Source organism: Dipodomys ordii, unplaced genomic scaffold, assembly GCF_000151885.1.
Source record: "Dipodomys ordii isolate 6190 unplaced genomic scaffold, Dord_2.0 Scaffold13, whole genome shotgun sequence".
NCBI classification, from domain to species: Eukaryota; Metazoa; Chordata; class Mammalia; order Rodentia; family Heteromyidae; genus Dipodomys; species Dipodomys ordii.
In genome coordinates, this window is record NW_012267229.1 from 16157216 (window position 1) to 16168106 (window position 10891).

General features: G+C 50.2%; 1 protein-coding gene across 1 annotated transcript; it reads left to right on the top strand.

Annotated features, from left to right (window-relative positions):
- The first annotated feature begins 284 nt into the window (after window positions 1-284).
- Window positions 285-10676, top strand: Ergic3 (ERGIC and golgi 3). Its single transcript, XM_013011083.1, has 13 exons — window positions 285-440; window positions 577-647; window positions 758-845; window positions 1043-1162; window positions 3343-3436; window positions 4373-4538; window positions 4674-4731; window positions 8132-8163; window positions 9166-9262; window positions 9340-9404; window positions 9986-10122; window positions 10207-10262; window positions 10455-10676. The coding sequence occupies exons 1-13, from the start codon at window positions 353-355 to the stop codon at window positions 10532-10534; spliced, it is 1152 nt and encodes a 383-aa protein (XP_012866537.1). The 5' UTR covers window positions 285-352; the 3' UTR covers window positions 10535-10676.
- The last annotated feature ends 215 nt before the right edge of the window (window positions 10677-10891 follow it).

Here is a 10891-nt window from a genome sequence, read left to right on the forward strand (position 1 = left end):
CTAGGAGGTCAAGAATTTAAAGTGAAAACACTTGACACAGTTTCTGACACAGGCAAGTGAATGCCAACATGGTCCCTTGTTTCTAGCTGGCAGAGATCTCCTTCTAGCAGCCCCGTCGCTCCACTAACTCAAGTCTGGGAGCCTCGCGGGTAGCGCCCTGTTCCAGCTAGGGGGCGTGGCACCAGGGGCCGGCCGCCTGTCACCTCGCTTATTGAGTCGTAGAGGGCAGGCGGGCGAGCGCACCGCTGCGCGCCTGCGTGAGGGAGCGAGGGGGCGTGGTCCCGGCCTCCGGGCCGGAAGCGGGAGATTGCAAGGGCGGGCCGACTGGCATTCCCCTTTCCGGCAGGTCCCCATGGAGGCGCTGGGGAAGCTGAAGCAGTTCGATGCCTACCCCAAGACTCTGGAGGACTTCCGGGTCAAGACCTGCGGGGGCGCCACGGGTAGGCCTCGGCGGGGCCGGGGTTGCGGGGAGGGGGTGTCTTAGAGCTCGGCCCGGACGCCTGGACCCTGACCGGCCCGCTACAGTCTGAGGGAGTAGAAGAGAGGCCATTCTGACCCTCGCTTTCCGCCCTGCAGTGACCATCGTCAGTGGCCTCCTCATGCTCCTACTGTTCCTGTCCGAGCTGCAATATTACCTCACCACGGAGGTAAGGGGCGGGGCCTAGGGCAGGGGCGGGGCGCCTAGGGGAAGGGCCGCGAGTGGGAGTGGGGAAGAGGAGGCTGGGGGCCGGATCTTACAGAGGTAGCGCTGCCCCAGGTGCATCCCGAGCTCTACGTGGACAAGTCACGGGGAGACAAACTGAAGATCAACATCGATGTTCTCTTCCCACACATGCCTTGTGCCTGTGAGTACATCACCATGGATGGGAGGAGTTGGTAGTCCCAAGTTCCCAGATTCACACCTCCAGCCTTAGGTTCTGGACCCAGGGACAGCCTCCTTGCCCTTAGCCAAGTTCTGCCACAAGACAACTTCTTTCCCTCCAAGACCCAGATCACCATGCCTCCTGAGTCCTAGCGCCTTAACCTGAGTTCACACTTCCAGATTTGAGCATTGATGCCATGGATGTGGCGGGGGAACAGCAGCTGGACGTGGAACACAACCTGTTCAAGCAACGTCTAGACAAGGATGGCATCCCCGTGAGCTCAGAGGCTGAGCGGCATGGTAACCAGGGGAGGGGGACAGGTCTTAGATCCCAGAGCTGTAAGTACCCAATCCCTATCTTCCAGCAAATAAGCTGTTGGAGGCACAGTGACATATTAACAGTCAACATCTAGGACAGTCAACTGCCTTGCCTATGGCTCCTCAGCTATTAAGAGTCAGAGTGGAGGGCTGGGAAGGTGGCTCAGTGGTAGAGCGCTTGCCTTGCATGCATGAAGCCCTGGGTTCGATTCCTCAGCACCACATAAGAAAAAAGAAAAAAGCCGGAAGTGGTGCTGTGGCTCAAGTGGTAGAGCGCTCGCCTTGAGCTGAAGAGCTGAGGGACAGTGCCCAGGCCCAGAGTTCAGGCCCCACCACCGGACCCCCCAAAAAAAAAGAGTCAGAGTGGACTGAAATCCAGACTTCTAGCCTCTGTATGTTCAGTAACTCTGTATGCTTTCTTAATTTGAGTAACAAAAGCTTGAGGATGGGTCTTATATGTCATAGTATTGGTGGAAATTCTTTAGATAACAAACTCTTTTTCACCCCATTGGCTGAAATCAGCCTTTGATGCTTGTCTCCAAGAGTTTAGATTCTCAAATCCAATTGTCTGGGTTCCTAGCTAGCTTTGCCTTTTGCAGTCTGAGCCTCAACTATAAAGCAGAGATTAAAGAACAATACCAATCACTTTGGAATAGAAGGATCAAATGAAATCCATACAGATGATTCCCAGCTTCAGGCTGTTCAATTTAAGAATTTTCGACTTTATGATGGTATGAAAGTACACACATTGTTTTCCTCTTTCAGTTCAGTATTCAGTTACCTAAAGTATTTAAACCTTATCATAAAACAGGTTTTTTTGTTTTTGTGTTTTTTGTCAGTCATAGGGCTTGAACTCTGGGCCTGGGTGCTGTCCCTCAGCGCTTCAGCTCAAAGCGAGCACTCTACCCCTTGAGTCACAGTGCTACTTCCCGTTGGTGGTTCTGGTAGTTTATTGGAGATAACAGTCTCACTTTGCTGCCTGGACTGGCTTTGAACTGAGATCCTCAGATCTCAGCCCCCTAAGTAGCTAGGGATGAGCCACGGGCACCAAGCAAAACAGTCTTTCTATTGGATGATTTTCCCCAACTGTAGGGGCTACTATAAGTATTCTGTACATGCTTAAAGTAGGGCAGGCTAAGCTATCATGTTCAGTAGGTTAAGCATATTAAATTCTTTTTTTTTGTCAGTAATGGGGCTTGAACTCTTGGCCTGTGCATTGTCCCTCAGCTCTTCAGCTCAAGGCGAGCACTTTACCACTTGAGCCACAGGGATACTTCTGGTTTTCTGTGGAGATGAGTCTCACAGACTTTCTTGCCCAAGCTGGCTTTGAACCATGATCCTTATATCTCAGCCTCCTGAGTAGCTAGGATTATAGGCATAAGCCACTGGCACCCAGCCTTAAGTTCATTTTTGATGTGATATTTCACAGTGGTTTATTAATATGTAACACCATTGTACATGGAAGAGTATTTATAATTATGTATAAAATATCTGAGACAGGGTGGGTGTTCATTTTTAACTTATTTTTCATGCTCTTAGTGGTATCCTGTAATAGATGTCTGTTAGCCAGCTTCAGGTCAGTCAGTCATTATGGGGACAAGGTACATAAACTACAGTGACAGTGTCCATGGTTACAGTTTTATTTTTTCCTTTTTGCTACACTGGTGTTTGAACTCAGGGCCTCATGTTTATTAGGTAGGTGCCTCCAGCTCTTTTTTGTGCTGGTTATCTTTGAGAAAAACTCTCACTTTATGTCCAGGTACATTCTTGGACTGCAGTATGCTTGTTTTAGGCATCTCATTGTAATAGGATGACAGACATGTTCCACCACACCCAGCTTCTTCTGTTGAGATGGAGTATTACAGTGTTTTCTTCCTGAGCTGTCCTTGAACCAAGATCCTTCTGCTCTCAGCCTCCCAAATAGCTAGGATTATATCTGTGAGCCACTAACACCCAGCTGTCACTGTTTCTTACTATTGTATTGAAAGACTTAATATGTATATAGAAAAACCTAATCCCTGATCTATGGTGTCTACCATATAAAATTTAGGTACTATTTTAACTTTGATTCCCAACTCATTGGCCAAGACCTGCTCACGAACTAAGACTACAGAGGTACCACTATTATCTGTCCCCAGCTCATGTTTCTGCCTTCCCCGTAGAACTTGGGAAAGTGGAGGTGACAGTGTTTGATCCAGATTCCCTGGACCCTGATCGCTGTGAGAGCTGCTATGGAGCTGAATCGGAAGACATCAAGTGAGCCAGGCCCTGGGGGTGGGGAGAATAGACTAAAAATTTAGAGGACTAGGGTACATGCCCCCATCAGGGATCATGGTGCAAGTGACTAAGGCTTTCTAAGCTAAGCAAGCTCTGCCTGGAAACTGCAAACTAGGGGTGAGGCTAAAGAGGTCCCTGCTCTTCAGCCTAGAGAAATATTCCAGTGGTGTTCTCTAGAGTCCTTCTGCCTTGCATCCTCAGTCCCAGTAGTAGCACCTGTCTATATGAAGAAGGACAATTGCATCCCCCCTTTACTTATATTGTATGTGAAGCTCTGAGGTAGAAGGTCTAGCCCAAATTAATAAACTACAAGATATCGTAACTGTTGTGTTATTTGTTACCCATGCCCTGACCTGAGAGGCTGACGCAACAGGTCTGGGTAGGACCTGGAAATACATATTTTAGAACATTTATTTGTAAGGGGAGGATGTTCGGAGTGTGGCCATAATTTGCTTGTACAAGGCCCCTGTGTTTTTTGTTTGTTCGTTTGTTTTCGTCAGTCATGGGGGCTGAACTCTGGGCCTGGGCGCTGTCCCTCAGCTCTTCAGCTCAAGGCTAGCACCCTACCACTTGAGCCACAGTGCCACTTCCAGCTTTTTTCTGCTTATGTGGTGCTGAGGAATCAAACTCAGGGCCTCATGCATGCGAGGCAAGCGCTCTACCACTGAGCTAACTTCCCAACCCCTGTTTGTATCCCATCACCACACTCACAAAAAAAAAAAAGGTTTTTGTATTTCTTTGGTAGTCAAATACATGTGGCAGAAACATTAATGTTGTATATGGAATGGAAACCCATGTTTTGAGCAGCGCTGATACCTCTGCGGAACATTGAGAACATGTGGTGGGCAGGGATGAGGCTAGCAGAGGCTCCATGGCAGACAGAACTGATGGTGCCCTTCCCTCCCTCCCCGCCAGGTGCTGCAACACCTGTGAAGATGTGCGGGAGGCATATCGCCGTCGAGGCTGGGCCTTCAAAAACCCAGACACTATTGAACAGTGCCGGCGAGAGGGCTTCAGCCAGAAGATGCAAGAGCAGAAGAATGAAGGTTGCCAGGTGTATGGCTTCTTGGAAGTCAACAAGGTACCAGGAAGGACTGAGGCAAGGCAGGGGAACTGGTTGCGCTGGGCTGGAGCTCCCACCATGAACCAAGAGACCACTCAGCCTTCAAGCGAAGGCAGGACATGGCTGGAGAATGAGAGGAAATATCCCCCACAGGTGGCTGGCAACTTCCACTTTGCCCCTGGGAAGAGCTTCCAGCAATCCCATGTGCATGGTGAGTAGTCCCACATCAGCTGGGGCATTATAGACCCTAGATGAATTGGTATGCCTCTAACCTGCCTGACGCTCTTGTCTTTGCCTTCTCTGGGCCAGAAGCTTGGCCCCATAGTTAAGAGCAGACGCTGAAGAGCCAGACTGGCTGGGTTCAGATTTCAAACTTCTGGCTGTGTGACTCCAAGAAAGTTTGTTAATTTTTTTTTTTAGTTTCAGTTTCCTTCTTTATAAAACGGTGATGATTAACAGTACTTACCTTACATGGAGTTTGTGCAGGTTAAAAAGTATAGCTCAATGGTAGAGTGCCTGCCTAGCACATGTAAGGCCCTGGGTTCAATCCCTAGCATTAAAAGAAAGAAAAGAGAAGAGAATAGCACCAAGCCTGGGTTTCGTAGGCACTTGTATCAATGGTAGCTCCCCAAATCAAATTATTGGAGCCAGGGCAGGTTGTATCATAAAATGTTAATATGCTGTCAGAAATTACCATGTAAAGAGAGCAAAGGTGATGCTCCAAAGAGGAAAGAAAAAAAAAATCCCTAGAGTGAAGTCCTTGAGAAGGAGAGAGAAAGAGAGTCTGACGTCAGACATGGAGAAAGACCAGATTCCACAGTCAGAGGAAAGCAGACTCTAGGCACAGGCAGGGAAGTAGCTAGAGCACTAAAAAGCCCATGAATGGTCTCTTCTAAGCTGTTCTTTTTCTTTGTGATGTAAGTCACAAGGTCACCAGCTGAGGATAAGACGATAAGGGAAATGTAAGTAGTACTGTGAGAGTGAGAGAGAACATAGACCATGAAGTGGAAATGGGTTGCTAGGCAACCCAAGGGCCTCCCTGGTACCCAGAGCAATGATTGGAAAGTGAGACCCCATCAGCATCAAGGCAGCTGTTTGGGGTGGCTTAGAGTGAGTGACACAGCATTGGGATTACCTCGGTGAGTGTTTCTAGGCACTTATAAAGGCAAGGGAGTCAAAGAAATACGTAAAGAAGTGTTCTAGTGCTAGATCGTGGGCAATAAGATGGTAAAGGCAGAAGTGAGACTGTAGGGGCTTGGGGTGAAGGAGGACACCAATGAACAAGCAAAAGAAACAATGCACCCTTGGTATGGGGCCAAAGAATCGTTGGGTTTGAGGTACTGGAGAGAAGTGGGAGAAAATTAGTGGTAGTTGGAGCATAAGGTACTTGAAGTTACCTGAGGCATGTAGTTATTGTCAAAGTTTAGGGAACCACCCAGCAGAGCTGGTGGCTCAGGTAGGTAGAGGATAAATCCAAGAAGAAGGGGGATATGTAGGAATTGAGAAACCAGGGAACACTGGAAAACTGGTGGACGTGACTATAGAAATCATGAGGAGCTTCAGGGATGGGCTGTTGCTAAAAACCTTGGGAAAAGGTATGGAAGAATTGTCCCAGGAGTTCTCTGTGGGCTTTCTTGACTAAAACAAGTAAGGACTGTTCTCTGTGAGCTTTGGAGCTGGGACTTTAAGGGAAGATCAAAGGTCATAGATGTGAAAGTGGCGGTAAGGAGCCAGCGACCTCCCTTTTGGCCAGAGGGGATGGGTGTGAGAGACCAAATGGCCAGCTGTGGAGAGTGGAGGGGCTAATCATAGGTTGAAGACAGGTGTTACCCATGACTGAGCACGCACCCCAGTGAGAGGTCAGCTGGGGAGAACAGGAGTCAGAATTACATTGAGGAGCCAGGCGCCAGTGGCTCATGCCTGTAATCCTAGCTACTCAGGAGACTGAGATCTGAGGATCATGGTTCAAAGCCAGCCCAGGCAGGAAAGTCCGTGAGACTTATCTCCAAATAGCCACCAGAAAACCGGAAATGGTGCTGTGGCTCAAGTGGTAGAGCACTAGCCTTGACCTGAAGAGCTGAGGGGCAGTGCCCAGGCCCAGAGCTCAAGCCCCATGACTGACCAAAAAAAAAAAAAAAAAAAGAATTACATTGAGGATAAGTGAAGCCACATGGTGAAAAGCTCTGGGGATGAGCAAGGGCTGTGTCAGCCCTGAGCTACTCCAGGTAAAGGAAGCAGGCAGGAAGAGGGGTCCTGTGTGATATCCGTGTTGTCTTCCAGAAAGCCCGTTGAATAGGGAGGGCAGGAGTGGTTCTGGAGGACCCTCTTAGTCCAGAGGAAGCCAAGGGAGATCCGGTCTCACTGAGACTATGGGAAGGTGTTCAGGGGCAAGCTGTTGACTCTGAAACTTGCAGACATTGAATGAGAGGTATGGCTGAGAAAGCAGCCTCTCTGCCTCTCTGCCTCTCTGCGGGGGCTGTCATCAGGCCATGGACCCCAGAGCAAGTCGTAAACAGTGATCTGCCTGAATTTAGACCTGGGACCGACTTTCTGACATCCTGTTGTGACTAGGGGTACAGTATAATCTTACATGGTAAAATAGAATCTTACATTGCAAAATTGATAAATACTTTCTTCTCTTAGATACTATCAGAGTCTTAGGATAGCTCCTTGTGGACTTGAACATAGACCCAGAAAGAGCAGTGATTTTGCCCAAAGTCACACAACTAGGAAAGGGATTCCTGGGCTCTAGGTCTTTTGTTCTTACTAGGCCACCAGACTTCTGTCCCCAAGACCTCATGCAAGGAAGAGTTCCCTTTAGGAGGGAACTAAAGAGAGGCCTGTTGGCTGGGCCAGACCCTGTTGCTGAAGCAAAAATAGTGCGATCCTATGTATCGTGTTCCATAGATCTCATTGTGAACCTCTGAATCTTTGTTCTCTTCCTCCCTTCCCTCTCCTCCCTCCCCCATGCTGCAGTACATGCTGTGGAGAGTAAGTGGTCCTGCCCCCCCAGGAAGGGCAAGCCCCTATTTCTGGGGCAGCCTGTCCTAGGATGGGGAGAGGTTTGCATGGGTCTGGGATTGGGCCTTCTTGGCCTGGCCTCTAGGTGGCCATAAGAAGCACAGGATGTATCTTGGAGGTAGGGTTCCTTGTAGCAGGAGGGGGTTGGGTTTAGCAGACAGGAAGCTCTTGTTGTGGAGCAGTTGATACAGGGTGTCCATGGGATTCCTTTTGGGGAGCTGTGAGAGGAGAATCAGAGAGAGCTTAGATGGCAGTCTTAGGTCTCTCCTTACTTTGGAGTTAAGTGATTTGTCATATCCAGTTCATGTGAGATCAGAATCAGGGTTTTGTTTCCTTAGACGCAGGCAGGATTTGGTGGGAACAAAGGCCTGATTTTCCCTGTATATGTGAGCTAAGAAACCGGGTCTGTGTTGAGTTTACATGGACTCAGGCAGGCCCTTTCTGGTTGTCCTTAAGTAGGATCAGGCCGGAGGGTGAGTGGGGTGGGGGGAAGGGGGATGTTAACGGAGAGCCAGATAGACCTTACTGCAGAGGGAGGAGGCTAGAGGGAAGAAGACACCCATGCTGACCCTTTCTCCCTTTTCTCCTAGTCCATGACTTGCAGAGCTTCGGTCTTGACAATGTATGTACCAGGTGGAAGCCACGGAGGTCAGGTGGGGTTGAGACTGGGCTGCTTCCTTCATTTCTCTGAGGTGGGGTTGCATGTAGACCACTATATACCCTGTCTTGCAGGGGGCCCAGTCTGTGGGTTGGGTGAGAGAGGGTCTTCTGGACTAAGATCAGAGCAGGCTAGGGGATGCAGTTGGACAGGAGCAGCCCCAACAAAGGGAACCTCGGGACAAAGTCTGAAGGAGTGTGGTGCTGGTCTGCCACGACAGGTGTGGATGGAGAGAGAGGTTGATGGGGCCAGAGCACACAGGACTCAGGCTACACTCAGGAGTCTGGCCTTTCCTCTGAAAACAGAGGGACGTTGTTGGCCTACCTTAACCAAGGGCATGATCTTAATCAGATTAGCATTTTTTTTTTAAAGATTCCTCCAGGGGGCTATGAAGGTAGCTCAGTGGTAGTGCTTGCTTTGCATGCATGAGGCCCTGGGTTCGATTCCTCAGCACCACATAAGCAGAAAAAGCTGGAAGTGACGCTGTGGTTCAAGTGGTAGAGCGCTAGCCTTGAGCTGAAGAGCTGAGGGACAGCACCCAGGCCCAGAGCTCAGACCCCATGACCAGCAAAAAAAAAAAAAAAAGATTCCTCCAGTGACTGAGTTTGCTATAAAATAGAGCCAGAAAGAAGCAAAAAAGCTGGAGATCAGAGGCCTTTAGCCTAGCCTTTATGACTTTGACCCTCCCAGCAGAGCTAGCACCCGCCATGTAAGTCAGCAGCTGGCCTGTGCAACCGCAGATGAGCGAAGCCAGTGCCTTAAACCCTGGAGTGTCAAGAGTGTAGACTGTGAGGAATTCACAGGCAGGTTTTCTCCTTAAAGCCATAGCTTCTTGCAGACGGGACCTCCTGCCTTCATCATTCTTCCTCCACACACACAGACAAATCCAAGCATCCCTGTCAGCTACTGTAGTAGAGCTTTGCATGGGTTGGGGACTCAGGCCTCAGGCACTGGCATTGTTTGCAGATCAACATGACTCACTACATCCAGCACCTTTCATTTGGGGAGGACTATCCAGGCATCGTGAACCCCCTGGACCACACCAACGTCACTGCGCCCCAAGGTACCATCTTGGGAGGTAGCCCCTTGCTACCAAAGCCCTGCCTGGCACCTATGCCCAGTGCTGTCTTCTCCCCACAGCCTCCATGATGTTCCAGTACTTTGTGAAGGTGGTACCCACAGTGTACATGAAAGTAGATGGGGAGGTGAGTCTGAGGGAGTGCAGCTGTCAGTCTCCTGCCTGGTGCCAAGCACTTGAGGTCCTTCATTTAGTCCCTTCAGCCTGGGGAGTAAATGCTGCTCTTATCCCCATATAATGGATGAAACACTGAGGTTCAGAGGGTAGGTGATTTACTCTCACAGGCCAAGGTCAAGCCTGGGGTGCTGCCAGTGCGGGGGCAGTCAGGCTGAGCATTCTGGGCCAGTTCCATTCCTGCTGTGGCCTGTGGAGCAACCTCTCCGGAGTGGCAGAATGCAGGGGGCTGAGAGTGACAAAGTCAGTCCAGCCTTAGGGTACATTGTAGGGGACCTGCCTCTCGTTCCTGGGCCTCCAGTGAGAGCATGCACCAGATGTAACTGGGATGGGTAAATGATAAGGAGCTGGTGACTGGAGTGGAAATCAGGATGAAAACAATAGGCCAGGGGATCTGTTACCAAGCTAGCACCTCATTTTCTCCCTTTACACAGTCAGTGTACACCAAGACAAGGGGCAGGAATGGCAGTGCTGGGGAAGGTCGGGTGCCAGATCCTAGACCTAACTCTAGCCCCGGCTCCCTTTCCACTCCAGGTGCTGAGGACTAATCAGTTCTCTGTGACCAGACATGAGAAGGTAGCCAATGGGCTGCTGGGTGACCAGGGCCTTCCTGGAGTCTTTGTGCTGTATGAGCTCTCACCCATGATGGTGAAACTGACAGAGAAGCACAGGTGAGGGGTGGCGTGGGGGTGGTGGCGAGGGCTTGTGTCTGTAGGAACAGGATGCCCACTGAGCCCCCCTGCTCCCTCTGCCAGGTCCTTCACCCACTTCCTGACCGGCGTGTGTGCCATCATTGGGGGCATGTTCACAGGTAAGAAGCCCCACGGTACCTGTTTGGAAGTTGGGGAGTGGTGGGAGTCTGAAGCTGGGGTGTTCCAGATTTGGGGTTGGAAAAGAAAGGGGTACCTTGAGAGCTGGTGGAGACGCTGGCCTGGCCAGGAGGCTCAGGAAGTCAAACCAAAGGCCCAAATGGGCCAGCGCCAGCCCTTCTCTCTCCCCCCAGTGGCTGGACTCATCGATTCACTCATCTACCACTCTGCCCGAGCCATCCAGAAGAAAATTGATCTAGGGAAGACAACGTAGTCATCTTCCCCCTCCCCCCTTCCCCCTTTCTCTTCTTTCTCTTTGACCTGTGGTTATATCCCCTACCCTCTTCCACCTGCCCCACCTCCCGCCTCCTCAGTCTACCCCAGCCCAAGGTTGATAAATATGGATTGTGATAGTACTATTGGTCTCTGTGTGATTATTGGCCAGAACCTAGGAACAGCCACCCATCTTAGCCATGTACTGAAGTCAGTCATGACTGACAAGTCACAGCCCAGCCCTCTGGAAGCCCCCCATGGGCATCCCTTGGCAAATAGGACTCTTTCCACATCTGATTGCTGTCCACTCCACGGTTCTGCCCTCGGTTTCTCCATAGGGACCAGATGGACCCTTCCA

Coding starts and splice junctions, on each gene's coding strand:
- Ergic3 (XM_013011083.1), top strand. CDS start 353: ATGGAGGCGCTGGGGAAGCTGAAGCAGTTCGATGCCTACCCCAAGACT. Junction 846..1,042: donor CCCACACATGCCTTGTGCCT/GTGAGTACATCA, acceptor TCACACTTCCAG/ATTTGAGCATTGATGCCATG. Junction 4,732..8,131: donor CCAGCAATCCCATGTGCATG/GTGAGTAGTCCC, acceptor CTTTTCTCCTAG/TCCATGACTTGCAGAGCTTC.